Consider the following 19,724-nt stretch of genomic DNA (forward strand, 5'->3'; position numbering starts at 1 on the left):
GAGATCTCCAGGCTTCCCACTTTACTGTAGGTTTGCAGAGTGGAACGTTGTTGTTCCTTTTTAAAATAATACCCAGACAAGACTTTGGATATGTGACTTGAATGTGTTGAGATGTGTGTACACGTCCAGTTAGTGTACTGATTACCCTCTTTAAAGTGATCTTTTATATTTAATGTGATAATCCTTGAGTTCAGAAAGATTTTATTGTTCCACTTAATACATTTTTTTCATGGATTGGTTGTATTATCTGTAACCAATTATTTGGGTTAGAATTCTTAATGGGGTGCTTTCTTACGTATTCAGAGTTTATAGGTGCTGGGATTATAAACTTATACCAATGTTCCCCGCAGAACTTTGAGACAGTCTTAACTGTGTAGATCTGGCTGGCCTGGAGCTTACCATGTATGTATATCAGGCTGGAGTCAACTCCTGAGTGTTGGGATTAAAGTTGTGTGCCACCATGCCCAGCTTCCTGCTCAGATTGTGGTTTTTCAATTTCATAGCAAAGCTAAAGAAAATGGAATTTAATGGGTTTTATTTGCCGTATTCAGGAGATGGGCCACAGAGAAAGCCTCTCCCTCTTGTTTTGTTTGTTTTTGTTTGTTTGTTTTTGAGACAGGATTTCATGTAGCCTAACCTGGCCTTGAACTCACTGTGTTGCAAAGGCAAGCTTTGAATTCCTGATCTGCATCTCCCTGCAGACTACTGGGATTGCTGTACACACTGTGCCTTGAAAATTTCACACTTTTAGATGAAGTCAGTGTTGTTAGCCTGTATGGGATTTTATGTGTTTTGTCTCTACCTGTTCTTTAATTGTATTTTACAAACAATGCAAGATTGCCTGCTTAGAAGCATTTCAGTGATTATTCTTAATTTCTTTGACTGTAAATTTATTCTTTAGAAAGAAAGATAATCAGTGATATAACCACAAATTAAGATCTTTACAGGCTGAAAATGGTCAAGAAAATTTATTCTGAGAGCATTTTTCTCTTTTAGCATTTGTACATGTGTGTTTACATGTTTGTACTTTGGTACATGTAAAGAGGGTCAGAGGTGAAGTTGGAGTTGATTTCTTTCCTCCTACCATTTGGGACCCTGGGTTCAAATGCAGGTCATTAGACTTGATGGCAACTCACTAAGAAGCCACCTTTTCAACCCAGGACTGACTCTGTATAGTTAAGCATGTTTTCTTTTTTAACAGATAAAATGTGTATTAGGGTGATTTAAAACAAGAAAAGAATGTAATTTGTCAGCTAAGATACTCATATGTATTGATCAATGTTTTTATAATTAGAATACATAGACAGGGGTGGTGGCACATAACTTTAATCCTAGTACTTGGGAGGCAGAGGTAGGTATGTCTCTGAGTTTGAGGCCAGCCTGGTCTACAGAGTGAGTTCCAGAACATCCAGAGCTTCAGAGAGAAACACTGCCTGAAACCAAATCCAAAAACTTTTTAGAATAAACAGTGCTATGACATGTCTTTTAAAAAAATATGTCTTAGGGGTTGGGGATTTGGCTCAGTGGTAGAGCGCTTGCCTAGCAAGCACAAGGCCCTGGGTTCGGTCCCCAGATCCGAAAAAAAGAAAAATAAATTATTAAATAAATAAAAATAAAAAAATATGTCTTTTATGTTCTCGTAGCGCAAGAGACCCATACAGAAGGTAGAAATGGGTACCTCAAGTCAAAATGATGTTGACATGAGTTGGATTCCTCAGGAAACTTTGAATCAGATCAGTAAGTAGCCTTAGAAACTTGGTGACAAATGTTTCTATAAATGGGAATTAGTTTCTATTAAAAAATATTTGCTCAGTACTACTTAACTTGATCTTTCCCGTTACTTATGTAGACTCTAGTGTAATCATTAGTGACATACTGACTTGTTCTATTTATAGTGTTTATGGTTTAATTTGGATGTGTTTTCAAACATGCATCTTATTTGTAAATGTCTGACTTCTTTCTAACCTGTTTCCTGTCTTTTTTCCTTCCCGTCGCTTCAGTGCAGAGTAGAAGAGGTGAGGTGATTAACTTCTTCAGTAGGCTTTGCTACAGTTTGGGGGGGCTCTTGCATAGTGCATGAATACAGCAAGTTTAATGAATAGAACTGTATTTTTCTGGAAAAACTGATACAAATTACTTTTGAAAGAGTGAATCTAAAATGTTACTTAACATGTTGTGGTTTTTTGCTAATGAACAGTTTATTAAATATACTAATTTTTATGAAGGAACATAGAAAAATGTTCCCCGTTTGGTGAGTGGCTTTTTAAAAAGCACTTGTGGGACTGGAAGGCTTGCTCCCTGGTTAAGAGGGCTGACTGCTCTTCCAGAGGAACAGGGTCAGTTTCCAGGAGCCCACACGGCAGCTCACAGCCATTTGGTACTCCAGTTCTAGAGGATTCAACCCCTTTTCTGGCCTTTTTCTGGCAATCACTGTGGTGCACAGACATCCATGCAGGCAAAACACTCATTCATACACATTAAAAGAAAGAAAGCAAGCATTCAAGTTAGCCACATTGTAAAATTCTTAAATTGTTCAGGAATATAAAATTCTGTCCTTGACATCACTAACGCCATTTTTTATAAATAATCTGTACTTACATAGTAAAACAAGTTTCTGTACATATTTATTTCTCTGAATGCTCCATCTACATGGTAACCACAATGTCCAGGGCCTTACTTTTCTTGCCTACAGTTCATATACACTTTCAGAACATTTTCCCTCAACACAGTGTAGGACACTTGGAGGCATTTTGAGTTTTGACTAATCAGATTTTCTTATAAGCATTTTACATTTTAAGGTGGAATGGGTCTACTTTCCCTAATTTTTTTTTTTTTTTTTTTTTTTTTTTTTGGTTCTTTTTTTCGGAGCTGGGGACCGAACCCAGGGCCTTGCGCTTCCTAGGTAAGCGCTCTACCACTGAGCTAAATCCCCAGCCCCCCCTAATTTTTTTTTAACCTATGGATTCACAATTCTGCTTTTTTTTTAAAAACTTAATAGAAAAGATGTTCATCTCTTAATAATGTTTTAAATGTATACAAAACTACAAATACAAAGAACACTTGTCATGTAAATGCCATTAAATGGGCTGGGAGCATGCTTCAGTTGGAGAAGTGTATTTCACAAGCACGAAGACTACTGCTGTGATCTCAGAACCCTAACAAAATAAGCCAAGGGCAGTGAGATATGTTTGTAACCTCAGTATGTCAGAGGCAGAAACAAACTCTGGGTTTGCTGGTCAGCCCAGCCTATTGATAAGCCAGTGAGCGTCTCTCTATAGACAAGATGGAAAGCTCCTGAGGACCAACACCCACAGTTGTCTTCTGGCCTATTCATAAGTATAAACACTCACTCTTCATGTGCATACACGATCACATGCTTATGTGTGTCAATAATTTAACAAAGAAGTCAGGTCAGGTGTGGTCTTAAGTGGCCTAATTTCAGGGCTAGAGGCAGAAGGATCACATTTTGGGGGCCCTCCTGGGCTCTATAAAAAGATTCTCTCCAAAACCAAACAAAAGTGAACTGAAGTTAGGGTCTATGAACTCCTAGGTGAGCAGAGAAAATAAATAGCCTTTGATGATGTCTGAGGCAGGGAAAGAAGATGGATCTGAGTGTCTGATAACATGTTGCCTTTGGCTTTACTAAAAATAGGAAAATTCCACTGTTGTGGTTTTCCTGTGGTGAAATGGCTTGGCTTTGTTTAGCATGTTTTAAATGGGTGGTGGAGGCACTCTCCATGTCTGTTTTCTGGTGTAGGATATGAGGGTTTTTTTTTCACATTCATGATTCTTTTTCTCCACCTAGAGTTTAAAGTTAACTTTGGAAAGATAAGTATTTTGACTTTTAAGTAGTTTGAGATTTAAGTTTTTTTCCTTAGATTCTATTTGTCTCCTGACACCCTTAATAGGGAGTAATGGTAAATGTTTGTCTTTGATAGCTGAAAAAATTTATGATACACGTGAGTGATTACTTTTTGTTTAAACACAGTGCTTTTTTTCTGCTGTTAAGGTATTTGAACTACTTTCCCCCAGAACAAATACCTGTAGCGTCTTACAGACTGCCCTCTGCCTGTGTGCTGCCTACACTGAGCAGGCCGTGGTTGTGAAGGTTAGCGGACTGGCTCTTTTGAGTGGAGTTAAACAGGCATCAGAAGTCCTCAGGAGTTACCATACAGGTGGTTGGATTACTGGGGCTTAGCGGTCACCGTCATCACTACTGCTCACTGCTGGCGTAACTGCAGTAGCCTGGGAAGTGCTTCCTGACTCTCAGAGACTGTGTACTCAGCTCTTACTTATTTAAACAGTTTTTGGAAATTGGTTAACTGGAGACAGGTATGCAGACATAAGAGCATCCTTAGTCTTAAAGATTGTTGATAAACATTTACTATAAAATATATCCTGACCTAGTAATTTTTTAGGAAAAAAGGATGTTAGGCATATTCTTTTTCATTTTTAAAATGCTTATAAATAACCCTTACACCTTGGTAAGTATCTTTTTCCGGTTATTTCTTTTTTAATATGCAGAAGTCATTTCATGGTGATGGGGGATGGCGGGACCTTATGTGGTGCCTACCTGACCTTGTACGTGGGCTCAGATGAGTCTACCGCCTCAGCGGTTAGTACATGGCACCAGGCTCTATACAGTTTCTGTGTTCTTTTTATTTTTGAAAAATAAAAGCTTACTTGACAGTGGGCTGTTGTGCATGGTGTGTAGAGTGTACCTAGAACATAAAGTGAGAGTGGGTCAGGCCTTCACTTGTTCTTTCTTCTGAAACAGTTTTGCTAGACACAGCCCAGGGGCTGAGAGGACAAACATGGACCACCATGCCCTTGTTGACCCTCTGCTTCTAAAAGAAACAAATAGAGTATTTCTTTTATAAAATAGAAGAAACTCAGCACCACATATATTTCCGTTAACTTCTAAAGAAAGGCTATATACTGATGGCCGGGGCTTGATTCTTTCAGTTTAAATTTGTATACTTGCTAAAACTTAGGCACCCACAACACTAAATTTTGTCTTAGTGCCTAACATAAACATGCTCCATGTGTCATATCTTTTAATTGTTGTATTTGGTTTTGAAGCAGAATCTCGCAGTAGTCCTCGTTAGGTTTGAACTCCTAATCCCCTACTTCCATCTCCCAAGTGCTAGGATGTAGATCTGTGTCTTTTAAAGTATTTCAGAATTCTTACTTTTGCACTTGTAAACATGTTACTGAATGTGGCATGGTGTCTGCAGCAATACAGCAGCCATTGTCCAATTGTTTCCTATGTTACATATGAAAATTTTATTTTAATTGGTATTATTCTAGAAGGATATTTTTAAAGTTATTTTAAAAACCAAGAGCTAGGTAAGAGGCATTTGTTATGGTTGAGGGATGGGGCAGGGGTGTGTGTGTGTGTGTGTGTGTGTGTGTGTGTGTGTGTGTGTGTGTGTGTGTGTGTTGAGTTTAAAGCTACCTGGGAGGCAAAACTCTTGAGTTAGCTAGCTTTAACGTGCTCCTTTTCTTTCAGATAAAGCTTCTCCGAGAAGGCTGCCCAGGAAGCGGGCACAGAAGAGATCGGTGGGATCTGATGAGTAAATGTTGTTTGTGCAACAGTCCAGTCTGTGCTCCCCTGCCCTCATGTTCTCCGCCTCGTGGGAATTAGTGCAGAGAACGTGTCACCACAGAAGGCAGCTTCTGCTTATGTGTGGACTGAGCAGTCGGAATCTGTGGCCATAAGATTGCTGAAAATGCACTGCATTTGTTTTCTAAAGTAACAAATTTGGGTTTTTTTTAAAACCATTAAACTGTATGGGTGTGAATGTCTGTGAGCAGTTGTCTTACCAGAATCATTGTTGAACTACCTGAAACACGCCTTTAGAATGCTCAGCAAAACGCTCTTGCCGCTTCCCTTGTGATGTTTTCCATTTTGCACCCAAATTCAATTAATATTTTTTCCCAGTGTGGTTTTAGGTGGATTGTTTGGATGAAATAATTTGCTTATTTCTTGGAGTCGATCAAATCCAAACTGATGGCACAAACCAGCCCTTGGCTTGCTGTCTGTCACAGCTTGTATTTTAACTGCACAGCACGGTGGCTGCTGGGTGAGCATCAGAGGCATGCTGGGTAGTTTGCTGCTGTTTGCTGTGTGCACCCCTTCAGAAACTTAGCAATAGAGTCAAAGAATTTTGGAATCACTAGCAACAAAATTGTGAAGCCTGACAGTTCTACTGACACCGGTTTATAAATCCTAATTCTATGCCTGTTTTTTGTTTTGTTTGTTTTTAACCAAGTATAGTATGTCTGTGCAAACTGGGCTGTTGTGTTGTCCATTGTTCCGGGTGGCCTGGGAGCCTCCTTTCTTTGTTTGTTGTTGGTTTTAAGCAGAGCATTTTGTTCTTAGTAGAAATAATCTTAAGAAAAAAATTGTCATGGTCTATAGTCCAAAGAGATCACATTTTAGGGGCAGGAATACATTTATATTAATCCTAATCTTTATAGAAATCTTAATTGGAAAGTTTTAAAGTAGTTATGAGGTTATCTTTTAACCCTGTATTTAGGAGTTTTGATTGTTGACCTACCTTCTTATTAATGTGAAAAATCCCTAAACTCCAAGCACTTAAGATTTGAAGACCAAAATTAAGTTGGGTTTGATAAAATGACTCTAGTTATTCCTGCCTGACCTAATGAATTAAGTTTGGCATTATTGTCATACTTACTAGAAATTAATGTTGAGTGTGACTGGATAAGAGGCTTCCCTCTGTCTTTGAAGCCATATTCTCCCTGCTTGTATTATAAGGAAGTGGTAATTTCAGTAACACTTTTATTCCTGACCTTTTTTATTCTTATTTTCTTGTGGTCCAATCCCTTCCACATACACCTAAAGGAAAGCAACAAAACGAAACACACACAGAAACAGAACTTAGAAGCTGTTTAACATGTAAGCCAAAACCAATGATTGAAGGTCTTCTGTGTCCTCTGTAATTGTTAATCACTTACAAAAGGGGCTGAAATGTCAAATTGCCTGTATTTGCATATCTGGACTGTAAACTCTGTATGCCTGTAATACAATGTGTGTGGTTTTTAATCGAGCTGTATAATTTGTTTATTTTGAGGCCTGCAGAACTGTATGGTTTTTGACTTGATGTAATATAGGAGACCCTTCTCATTCTCAACATTTTCCAGAACCTTCTGTGAATATCTTAAGTTTGGTAAGCTACTGTCGCATACTCCAGTAAGGTATAAGTATTAAAACCTGTAAATGGCCCGCAGAGTTTAACTAAGTACCCGGGTAAAACGCGGGGAGCTGCAGAGACCACGCTTAACAGCTGCCATACTCTCACCCTGAGTGATCGATCGATCACTTGGGTACCAGCTCTGTTGTTGCTGAGGTCCAGGTCAGAGCCTGGGGAGTGTGAAATGTGCTACTTTTAGTGTAGACTGGAGCAGTTGAAAACCTGAGTCTTCAGGGCCAGGCGTCTACTATAGCATCAGTTAAGTATTTAGCAGAAACTAACTCCATAATGAATGGAATTCAATTCCACACATGGTTTGTTCAAGCACACTTAATAAGTAGTTGACTTTTCAATGTCTTTTTTAAAAATGTAAATACTTGGATGAAGCTTTTCTTTGTTTCAATATAGTCATTTGCATCATGAACCTTGTTTTCAGAATTTATCCTTTGAACAAGTTGGTTTTAGAATCTGTTAAGTGAATTTAAGGATCATGTGTATCAAACTCTGTCATCTAGACATTTGAGAAGAATGTGTCATAAAGCATGGACCTCACCCTGGCTGTATAGCTTCATCATTTGGATCATGTCCTGTAGTAAGGGACTTTTGGGACAGATAACTGTCCACTAAAACTTTGCCTGAGGAGTTTGGAAAGGAGAACTGAGACTTGGTATGAAAAGCTAAGGAGAAAGAATCAGGTAGAAATGAGAAATACCAGTGACGTCAGAAAATAGAACTTGGTAGGCAGAGAAGGGCTGCTGTCCTTCCAGTAGCTGGTTTATCAGCCTGGCATCGATCGATCAATCGATCGATCGATCGGCAGGGAGAGGTGAGCATAGAACACTGGAGCAGTCAGGCTGAGCCTGTGGAGGTGGAGGAGTGGTTACATGCTGAGTGGTCATCTGCGGTGCAAAGCCCTTCCTGCCCTTGGTATGAAGGAGAGTGCGCTCCGCGGTGCATCTGACTCCGGAGTTTTGTTTGCTTTCAGCTGGGGTCGTACAGCCTTGCTCAGGGTGCTCTGGAACCCTTCATCAGTATGGCGTGAAATAATTACAGTTTAACTCAGAAAAATACATAGCCGTCATCAAGATTTTGATAGACTAGATTCTTGAGTTTTCTTTGAGCTCCAAAATTGTTTGTTAGCTTAAATTAAGACCATTTCTAGATGCGGTCGAGGTGCTTATATGGTATTGGATAGCGTCCTCAGCCATATAACTAGTCAGTAAACTTGGTCCATACTTCTTAAATAAATCCTTACTCAGTTTAGCGAGGAGCAACACATGGTCAGTGTCTTGTTAGCAGTAACAGGTCTCACCTCCGCAGAGTACTTACTGGAGTCAGCAGGACTTAGCAGTCGCAGGTTGCTAAGCAATAGTTGCTTCAAGGAATTAATCGTGTTGATGTCTGCCTGGTTCTGTCCCTTTTTCCTTTACACAAAATCTAGATTGTGATTATGTCTGAAGTGCGGGTGTTCTTTCTAGATCCTAGGATTGTGTGGGAAGACACTGAGGCTGGGTACCCTGCAGTTGCCTTTGCAAGAAAATAGGAAGGGAAGCTGGTACATTAAACATGAGTCCTGAGCTATGTTCTGTGGGGCCTTCCTGTTTAGGAACCCTTAACAGCTCCCTGGGGCAGGTGCATTGTTCTCACTTTGTACATGGAAAAGAGTGATTGAATTTGAGTGATGTGGAGGCTTCATTGGCATCTTTTTAAAAAACCTTAGTGTTTTTTTTTTTTTTCCTTTCACGCCATACAACATTTCAGAAATTTTATAAAATCAAGCATTTTAAATACTTATTTTCTAGAATCCAGCAGCTATAAAGTTGAGATCGAATTGGTATTGAATATACAGATGTACTTGTTCCAGACTCATGGAACACGCCTGCTACTTAGCTCATAGGCACTGCGAGGAATGCGTCTTTGTAGTGTGTGTGTGTGTGTGTGAGTGTGTGTGTGTGTGTAATTACTCGGACTGGAGATTTAATTTTTATAATTTAGTTAACCACAATACCCCATTTAATTTTCATTAAGTAACACTTTATGTGTCTCCGTAGTAAAACAGTCATGTTCTCTAAATCATCTGACACTGATGGCTCATGCCTGTAGTCCCAGCGCTGGGAAGATTGTGGTAGAAGGAGCATGAGAAAGACCAGCCTGAAGAATCATAAATTCCCATCTCAAAAACCAAAACCAGTGTGTTTGTGTTATTTAGATTTTTTTAGCTAAAATAGCCATATTCACATTAGAGATGGAGTGTATTATACATAGGTCGGGGTTGGGACAGGTCTGGGGTTACAAGACTTCTGACCGAGTTTCTATTCAGTTTGGATTTTTTTCAGGCACAGTAAGTCATCACAAAGAAAATCCAGGGCATCAGGAAAGCCCAAAAGTTAGCTCTCTAGTCTTAAGGCACAGGTAACTTGTGCCTGCCGTGTTCCTTTGCTTTCCCCTGTAGAAACGCCTGTGTGCTCCAGACAGTTTGTCCTGCCATTAGCATGTCTCCTCTTCCCCATTGTGAGCCCTGAGTCTTGTGTACTCACAGTCTGCAGCTCACACTTGGGTTGAAACCTGTTACCACCTGAAGAAGCAACAGGGCAAAGGCAGGTGAGTCTCAGTTTGAGGTCAGCCTGTTCTACTTAGTATGTTCTAGACCAGCCACAGCTACATAGTGAGACCTGGAATACAGTGAGTTCAAGAAAAAAGACAAGGACGGGAACGTAACTCAGTTGGCAATGGCCTTGCGAGCATGATGCTTTGGGGTTGGTCTCCAGAACCCAAACACAAGTGCCAGGTGTGCCCTGTGCTGGGGAAGCAAGCAGAGGGAACAGAAGGCCCCTGGGACTTGCTGGCCAGCCCTGCTCAAAGGCCGAGGATGGTAGTCCTAAGGGTGACACCAAGGCTGTCCTCTGGCCTCCACACACCTCATAAGAAAATGCAGCTCACTTTCACTTGCCATTTTTGCCAGGTGATTGGTGTGGTTCATAAATACTTAATGTGGGGCTGGAGAGGGCTCAGTGGTAAGGGCACTGCTCCGCAGAGGACCTGAGTTACTTCCTAGTACCTGTATTGGGTGGTTCAGAACGGTACCCCCGTATGTATGTATGTATGTATGTATGTATGTATGTATGTATGTATGTATGTATGTATGTATGTATGTGTAAACTCATTAGCTGTGGAGCTGAAAAGCTGGTATGATTCGATCTGCCCCCTTGGAAACTAGAAGGCCCCTAGGTCCTAAAAAGCTGTGGCCAATAACCAAAACTAACAGTGTCTGGTTCTTCATAAGCTGAGTGAGACCTTGAAATACTGCTTTTTTAATCGTTTGGTTCTGTTAACTACAAACCTCTAGTTGGTACCGCAATATCAAATGGTGTTTCAAAGTAGCTGTGTGCTTAGAAAAGAGGAGGGGAGGCTACACGCCATCAGAGCCGAGATCCCAGTGTCTCAGTGACGCAGCTTTGGCTTCTTGATGGGTTGCCCTCTCCCCCTGGGAGGTTGGGTGTTTCTGGAGTCGAGTGCATACAGTGTCTGTTTTGCACAAGCAGCCATGGCTGACGGCTCTTCCTGTGAATGAGCGGTGGATGTGACTGCCACCTGTGAAGTACGTGAAGGGGAGCAGTGAGCTGTCTGGACCTAGATGTGAAGTAATGCAGTCCACTAACTATGCAGGGAGAGCTCCTTCTTAAAGAAGAGTAAAAGTTGGTGCCCAGGGTGTGTGGCTCGGGAGCATTTGATTAGCGTGCGGTGGGGAGGCCCTAGCTTCAGCCCCCAGGAAAAGAAGGAAAGGGGTAGGAAGGGCATGCAGTGGGCTGAACCAGAGGATAAGGCTGGCAGGGCAGGTCTTGTAGTCTATCAATTGACAAGCTGGTGGCTCTTTGTCAGAATGTTTGAAGCGGCTTTATTTCCAATGAAGTTGACCTTCAGAACACCGTGAACTTACCTCTTAGAATTCCTTTCAGCGCCCGGCAGTGATGGCACAGGCCTTTAAATCCCGCACTTAGGAAGACGCAGGTAATCTATGTGAGTGTGGGGCCAGCCTGCTCTACAGAGTAAGTTCTGAGACAAAAAAGCTTTCAGCATCAGATCACATTGTCACCTAAAGACAGTCTGTCTTGTTTGTGAGGGAAGCTTTTCAGTAATCGAACTAATCTAATTGGCCAGACAGAACATAAATTTGTTGAAGGAGGTTCTTGGCGTCTGAAGGCATCTTTGACAGGATGAGAAACACTGAATACTGGTCTCTGTAGACCGCTTGCCTAGTGTGCACAAGACCCTGAGTTCGGTTCATTTATAAACACTCTTCTGAGTGAGTTTCTGCTTTAACTCTCAAAAATTGTTTTGTGTGTGTGTGTGTGTGTGTGTGTGTGTGTGTGTCTGTGTCTGTGTCTGTGTCTGTGTGTGGTATGTGGTGTGTGTGTGGTATGTATGTGGTGTGTGTCTGTGTCTGTGTGTGGTATGTATGTGGTGTGTGTGTGGTATGTATGTGGTGTGTGTCTGTGTCTGTGTGGTATGTATGTGGTGTGTGTGTGGTATGTATGTGGTGTGTGTGTGTGTGTGTGGTATGTATGTGCTGAGTGTGTGGTATGTATGTGCTGAGTGTGTGGTATGTATGTGGTGTGTGTGTGTGTGTGTGTGTGTGTGTGTGTGTGTGTGTGTGTGTGTACTCCATTCCCCCATCCATCTGTCTGTCTGCCTTTCTGTGCATGTAATCCCTACAGGGCAGAAAAGGGCATCAGAGTCCCTGAAGTTGGATACAGTTGTGAGTTGCTGAGACTAGAACGCGGGTTCTCTGCAAGAGCAGCCATCTTTCCAGCCACTAAGATGTTGTCCCTGTGGGAGGCTTTAAGCATTCAGCTCCTGGTACACATAAGGAAGGACAGGGTCCTGTCCCTTGGGTCTCCTGAGCAGCCTATTAGGATGCATGTGTTTGTTTTAAGGTGGTCCTGTGCATGTACCTTGTCCTGTTCTCAATCTGTTCTTCCCTAATAGACTTACACTGTTACTTGTTGGTCCAGCCTCCAAGTTAAGAGCTGTGGGACAGGCAATGAGGCCTGGGACAGGCTTCAGGCTACTTTGCTTGAAGTTGAGGCTGCAGGTACAACAGAGACTACAGGTCACTAGTGTCAGCATGAGAGCATTCTTGGCTTCTTCAGTTGATGTTCACCCATAGCACATACTTGCTTTATACTGACACCTCACCTAGAAGTCCTTGGCATCTCAGGAGCCACAGAATAGTGACCCTATAGTGACCACTCTTTACACATGGTCTGCTGGCTTAGACAGGGTTTCACAGATAGTCTTGACCAAGACCAACACCAGGACACACAGAACACTCAGCTGCTGAGCCTTGTGGCTAAAGCCCTACCTCTCCCACCACCCTCTCCATCTCTGGCACTTTGTCTACCTGAAAGCCAGGTCTTCAATCCTACGGATCTCCTACCTCTGTGTCTGCTTCTCCTTTGTCAGTGTCCCCTGTGCCTGGCTGCCTCAATTCCCTTCACCAGGCGCGTGGTATCTCATTTTCCCTTCTGGTTTTGCCCTGACTGGCAAAGCCTGCTCCTCTGGGATTGTGAGGTCCCCTTCACTTAGTTCGTGGCTTCTGTGAACCCCGAGTCCACGTCTAAGATGGCGCTGCTGCTTTGGCTCTTCTCGCCACTGTCTGACTGACATTGCTCGCTTCAGTCCTGGGTTCTCTGACGTAAATCATTCCCTTCAGGGTTGTTCTAGCTGCCTGTGACACGTTAGTCTTTTTCCCAGGCCAATATCTAGTTTACTGTCCTCTGTGGCCCTCCTTCCAACTCTTGTGTCACTTACTGACACTAGGACTCCCTTTTATCCCGCCTTTATTAGTGAGTGACAGCTCATCCTAGCTCTGCTTCAAAATAATATTAGAATTTCTGGTCTCCCATACTTATCTATTCCCCCATCAGAAGGCGTGGAGCTGCTATTTTATCCTAGCACTTCCCCTCATGTGTTTCTCCCTCTGCGGCTCTGGTAGGCTCATTTATTAGGAAACTACAGTGTGAGGGAGGGTCTTCATGGTGATGTGACTGAAGATGTGGTTTGGGTATCTTTGGTATCTATTCAGTGAAAATGGAGGTAATGAACCAGTAAGTCTCGTGCAGCTTTGATACGTATCACATGAGTGTCAAGATGACTGTGCTAAGTCCGGGGAGCCTAGTGCTCTACTTGATCCTTCCTCTTCTCAAGGTGTATCCCACTATTACCAGCTGTGACGAGAGCACCTCAGCAGTATACGAACCTTCTCGCGTAAGCAGCCGTCACTGGTTGGTCTTGAGAGATGAAACGCACAAAGATACCTTAAAATACTAAACAGGAAAAAGAAAAACAAAAAACTAGTCCCAGCATGATGGTGCATGTCTTTAATCCCAGCACCTGGGAGGTACAGGTAGGCGGATCTCTTGAGAGATCTGGTCTATGTAGTGAGATCCTATCTAAAAAGAAATTACAGATTTGATCATAATTTTGCTCAGAATTATGTTTTTAAAAGGTAACATACTCCACATACAAAAATGTTGCCGTTTCAGATAACAAAGTCATATTGTAGGATCAAGGGAACTAACAATTTCATTCTAAACTTGATAATGTAGGCCTTTAATCCCAGCTACTTGAGAGGCTGAGGCAGGAGGATCATGACTTGTAGGCCCGTTTGAGCTGCAGGATGAATTTCAAGACCAGCCTGGGCAATGAAATGGGATCCTGTCCATAGGGAGCTGGGAATGGAGCTCAGTAGTAGAGAGCTTGGTTAGGATGTATGAGGCCCTGGGTACCATTCCCAAAGCTACTCACACTCCTGCATCCCCCAACACACATGCACACACACACCATGCACACACACCATGTACACACTTCACACGTGCTGCTAGGCTGTTGACTTTGCAGACTATGGTCATAGAAGACATCTCAAAGATCTTCCCCTCTTCCCATGCCACTGATACTAAGTTTGGGTTTCCAGTAATCAACCACACACCACAAACCAGCCAGTGACTGTCAGCCGAGGCAGTATCTCTCCAAGCTCTGCTCTGTGCCCCACAGAAAGGTCACTTGTCTAGAGGCTGCAAAATCGGAGAATGTGGCTTTATTAACTAATGTTTCCAGTCTTTTCTGTCAAAGAAAAACATGCTCTGGAGAATTAGAAAAACCGAGGTCTATAAGAACCAGTATTTTTGTTTGCTTTTTTTTTTTCTTTTTAAACACTTAGAACAGTGTTAGATTTCAGTTTAACTTTTAAATGCTAAATCTAAGGAGAGACATACCAAAATGCGATTTCAGTCTATGTGCTAGGGTGGTGAATTTTTTTCCCTTTCCTAAATGTTTGTAAAGTGCTTATATTTTATAATGAAAGCAATAAATCTGAATGTTGAATTTATCTGGGCCTCCAAAGATGAGTGTAATCCTCAGAGCTTTCCTGTTGCCAAAAAAGAAAAGGAAAGGAAAATGAGCCATGCTTACAGTGTGTTATCGCGCTTCCTGTTGGAAGGATGAAACACTATCCACAGACGCCCCCCCCCCCCACACACACACAGGTATTTTACAGGGCACGGCTTCCCCACTATGAACTCTGAATGTCCCATTCTCCCCTCCTCTGCCCTGAGCTCAGAGCATGAGGTCCAGCCTCCATGTTCAGTTCGGCACCGCATGCGTCCCTGTCCCACCCAAGTCAGGACCTTGTTTCTGCCCTGCTGAAAATCTGAGGATTTCATTTCCACTGGCACTCAGGAGGATGTGGCGCTCCACTGTGGCCTGCAGAGTGTGCCAGGGTCTAGATTGGAGCATCCCTGCCTTGCTTTCACCTCCTCTCCAACCTCTTCCCATCTTCCAGCCGCACACTGAGCTCTAGCAGCAGGGCATTCCCCTGGCCGTGTGCATCACAGCTTGCTCTGTCGTCGTCTTACTCCCTGGTCCTTATGTGGTTTCACTCTTAGGAAATGTGAGCTTTAGGACCAGAACTGTTTGGAAGACTAGGGATGTAGCTCAGTAGTAGGTCAGTTGCCTCAAACACATGGCTTTACATTGCACACCTGGCTCATCGAAAACAGCAGACAGAGTCTTCAAACCTACCTGAGTGGTAGGTGTCTGCTGATAGGAGTCTTCACACAATCACACTGTGATGCATTGGCCACAATCGGAGATTAGTGAGTACAAGATAACCTGATAAAAAGGCAAAAAGCTTCCACTCAAGCTACAAAAGACCTGCGATTGGAACAGGTTTGTGTGTATATCCCAAGCACTCGTGATTTTGCTGCCTTCCACACAGTATTGAGGCTGCTCTCCCTTGGCGCCTACCAACCCGGTCACTCGATACTGAAAACCCCAGGGAGGAGGAGGACTTTGCATACTGTGCTCAGGAGTCACAGGCAGGACCCTGCTAGCTGCCTCACCTTGAGTCTGCAAAGGGCTGATGGTATCTGGAGTCACAGACTGCTATTCAGCGGATGTCCGTGAGGGGCAAAGAAGACAAGAAACGGCAGCCAAGTGCAGTGTCGCTGGTAAACATCTCCTGTGAGAGCCCACCAGGTGGATCTAGAAAAGGCTCGAAGACATGACAACTGTAGCTTCCATATGAAAGACTTGTTCCAAAACTGACCTGTAACCACCACAGAGGCTTTTCTTACGTGCATAATAACCAGGCATTACCAAATGGTGCCAAGCAAAGTCGTTAGCCTCTTGGACAACACAAGCTACCCATGGCTATGACTGCATTAGAAGGACAAGTTTAGCCCCTTTGACTTGAAAAATTGCTGTCACTAATAGTTAAAACTAAATACCAGCTAGTCCTAGATGCGCACATTTAGAATCCTAGTAATCAGAAGGCTGAGGCAGGAGGCTTGCCCAGGCTACGGAATGAGTCCTGGTCTCAGAAAACCTAATTAGGGCCATTGAAATGGCTCAGTGGATAAAAGCATATGCTACACAAGCAAGAACCCAAGGAGAAGCAGAGAGCCAACTCCCCAGAGTTTAACCTCTGACCTCCACATATCTGCCTACACACACACACATGCCATAAATTGTAAGTTAATTTAAAAAATGAAGAAAATGTATGTTTCTAAATGCATATAAAATTTTCTTATAGGAGCTATTTATTTTCACCTGCGGGGAATTTTCTTTGTTGGATTTTCTTCATAACTTTAAGGAGATGATATCTTCTACCGTAGGGATCTTCCGAATGATAAAATACAGCAGGGCAGGCAGGTTAGCTCAGTAAGTAAAGGCATTCATTTAAAAGCGTTTTAGAAGATACCCTAAATGCCTTTGAAGCTAGTCTGCATGGGTGTGGTTTTGCTGCCCTCTGCTGGCCATGGAGGGTATGGCGGTGACCGAAGCATTCTCGGGGGGCCTCCCAGCCCCCTTGGTATGGCCTGAAGCTGGAGAAGCCTGGGAAGACTTCACCCCTAAACACACCTATTTACTCCAGTTAACCCTTGGCACAGCATGCCTGTGAAGCACCCTACTTCAAGTTACACATCACAGCAGAATGGAAAATACTCCCTTTACCAAGACATGAGTAAATGCTCTTGGATGGTTATGTTTATGGAATGGTTTGTCAGTAGGAAGATGAACGCTGTAATAAGTATGCTTCCCACATGGGCCACCCATAGAGTGACCAGCCACACTCAGCGCGTACTCTAGACTCATTCTGTCTCCCCCAACAGAAGCAAGCTGAGCCAAGAAAGCCCACTTCTCCTCCACTTTGCCTGCCACAGGGCCTTACTTTATGTCCTAGGGTTGCCAGATGAGCAAAGTGGTTGTCCCCACTCATTGGTTGACAGTACGGCAGGATGGTTCAGCTAATGGGACGTGAACCATACCTGAATCCACCCACTTACTGCCTGGGTAACCTTCTCATCCCCTGACTTGCCTGGCCTATTTTTTTCACCCATCAACTACAGATAATTGAGTCTAGAGTTACTAGTTAATCAAATGAAGATTTCTAAATCTCTTAGTTTATCTCACCTTTTAAAAAATGCAGCATGACCAAAAAATTAATAAATAAATAAATAAAATCTGATTCCCAACCCACAATAACTGTTTCCTCCCAGTATACCAGCATAAGCAGTGATCTGTCTGTCACTGAAAGCGCTTTGGCATGTTTCTCCAAGCCCTGGCCTATTTAAAAGGCTTGGTCCTCTCGTCCTTCCTCACTTCATCCATCTCCAGGCACTCTCAGGTCTTGCTCTTGTGCATGCAACCAGCCACACTGCCTGCTGCTGGACCTACACAGATGTGCGTGGTCACGCATGGTTCCTGTATGCTTACAAAGCATGTGCCAGACGCCAGTGTTCCCCAGTGGTGACGGTGGCTGTCAGAGACTTGACCCATTCTCCTAATTGCCATTCTAGTCCCTTCTGAGTCTACCCAGCATTACATGGGTTCTGGGGACCCAGATTCTGGTCCTCGCACTTGCATGACAAGCCTTTTGTGCACTGAGCCATCTCCCAGGCCCTCTCCTCTCTCCTCACTCTGTAAGGAAACTCTTAGACTCCCTACCTCATAATGATGGTAAGTATCTATCCCAGGCACAGGGGGTTCATACCGAGTTCTCAATGACTGTGAGAATCATGTCTTTTTTTTTATGATTTATTTATACACACCAGAAGGGAGCATTGGATTCCATTACAGATGGTTGTGAGCCACCATGTGGTTGCTGGGAATTGAACTCAGGACCTCTGAAATAGCATCAGTGCTCTTAACCTCTGAGCCATCTCTCCAGTCCCGAGAGTCATGTCTTATTTCCTTAGACAGCAACAAGGACAGCTTCCAGTCTGGAGTCTGGCAAACAGCAGGCACTCAAACTATGTTGAAGGAATGCAGGACTGGGCATGGTCAAGTGCTGGTTTGGTTTATGGAGCGAAGCTCCTTCCCTCTCCAGATGGATACTCTGTGGTCTCTGCTTTACTCTGCAGCATGGCGAAATATGGCAAAACATTCGTTTTTAACACCACATCCCTCTTGAAGCAGGAAACTGATGACATCTCAGTGAAGAGGCTTGCTTGTTAGGCCTTCTTTCTGAGAGGGGCTCATATTCTGGGGCCAATTTTAATAACTTTGAACTCCCAGCTTAGTCTTTTATCTGACTCTTCATAGGAGGAAGAGCACGGCGTGGAGAATCCCTGGCTCTTTGATGGCGAAGTGTTTGGCTACATAGCAGCATAAAAGCGCCTTGATAATAAGATGGCCCGAGGCCCCATTGCCCTGTCCCACAAGCTTCAGACACTGGGGAAGCATCGAGCAGCTTCTCAGGTTACCGTCTCCCTTTGCTCTTTCAGGCGCAGGAAGAGAGAGGCACACTGAGGTGACCCTGCAGCTCCACCGTCCTGTGGTCTCAGATGCAAGCTATGCCTGCTTCAGCTGCTTCAGGAAGTTGCCTAGACCAGCGACCCTTGCGGCCTGGACGTCTTCTTTGCGCCAGCTTGCTGTTTGTGGAATTTAGGACAGCACCGGCCGCTCCACTGGACCCTCACGTGGGTCCTCTATGAAGTCACTGCTGGGAATGGCTGTGTCACTAGGGCTCTGTGGCTGATGAATGACAGCTGTTGTGTTTTGTCCTGGGTGGAGTGTTCCCAGGAAACCCTGCACCTCTTAGAGCTAGTGTGTAGGAGGGGAGGAGCCCAAGCAGCCAGGAATGGGGGAACCTCAGGCCAAGCTCTAGGGCCACTTGGGTCAGTGGGCTCTCATGTCCCCACATCATCTGTGGCTTCATGACAAAGATAGCAGGAGACAGGATTCTGTGTGAAGTAAGCTATCGTACTGAACGTAACTCGGCAGCTTCCATAACCATTTGAAGAACTATTCAGTAATGAGTGTCTACAGGCTGGGCTGATAGGAGACCTCATAAAGGGTCCACAGGCCGTCAGGGGGGAGGTGAACCAGGCACCCAAGCTGAGTAATGCTTCACGCAAATGGGAGTTATATGGCCGGCTCTCCCAGAGTCTGGCTTCTGTGTGTATGGATGCTCACCATGAGCTTGCCCTGGGCTGATGTGACTTGAATTCGCTTTGAATCAAACTGGATGGAAATAAACCGATGTGAAAGGCTGACAGACATGTCTGGACCTTGCTGGGTGCCAGGCCTCGGGAGGTCAAAGGTGAAGGCAATCGTTCGCTCTGTCTTCACAGGTGTATGCAGTGAGAGCGCTGTGGGACTTGTGGAAAGAGCACATTTGGAACTTCAGGTGGCCCAGCAGGAAACAGCCTTGCACCTGACCCGTGACACGGGTCACCTTTGGTCATATACAGTCACATACGGAGAACACGAGTCACCAACCTCTCCAGCGAACCGCAAGCACCCGAATCCCCTGGAAACAGCCCCTCCCCACACCCTAACCTTCCCCATCCCACCCATGTTGTATCTAAGTCAAACACTGGAACTTGAGGGGGCTGACCTAAGAGCTGGCTTTATTTTTTTTAAAAAAGATTTATTTATTTACTTATTATATGTAAGTACACTGTAGCTGTCTTCAGACACACCAGAAGGAGGCATCAGATCTCA

General features: G+C 43.7%; 1 protein-coding gene across 3 annotated transcripts in view; it reads left to right on the forward strand.

Moving 5' to 3' along the window:
• Window positions 1–19,275, forward strand: part of Ssr1 (signal sequence receptor subunit 1) — a 28,150-nt gene extending 8,875 nt beyond the window's left edge. Inside the window, exons 7-9 of one of the 3 annotated variants that reach the window (XM_039095878.2) lie at window positions 1,644–1,737; window positions 5,513–5,576; window positions 18,503–19,275. In XM_039095878.2, coding sequence (XP_038951806.1) covers window positions 1,644–1,737; window positions 5,513–5,576; window positions 18,503–18,527 — 183 coding nt within the window. In that variant the 3' untranslated portion in view covers window positions 18,528–19,275. Of the gene's footprint in view, window positions 1–1,643; window positions 1,738–2,000; window positions 5,248–5,512; window positions 7,070–18,502 lie in introns of those variants that run through there. The other 2 variants (XM_063276579.1, NM_001008891.3) reach the window with 2 other exon arrangements.
• Window positions 19,276–19,724: the final 449 nt, after the last annotated feature.

This window comes from Rattus norvegicus, chromosome 17, assembly GCF_036323735.1.
Source record: "Rattus norvegicus strain BN/NHsdMcwi chromosome 17, GRCr8, whole genome shotgun sequence".
In the NCBI taxonomy this organism is placed as follows: domain Eukaryota; kingdom Metazoa; phylum Chordata; class Mammalia; order Rodentia; family Muridae; genus Rattus; species Rattus norvegicus.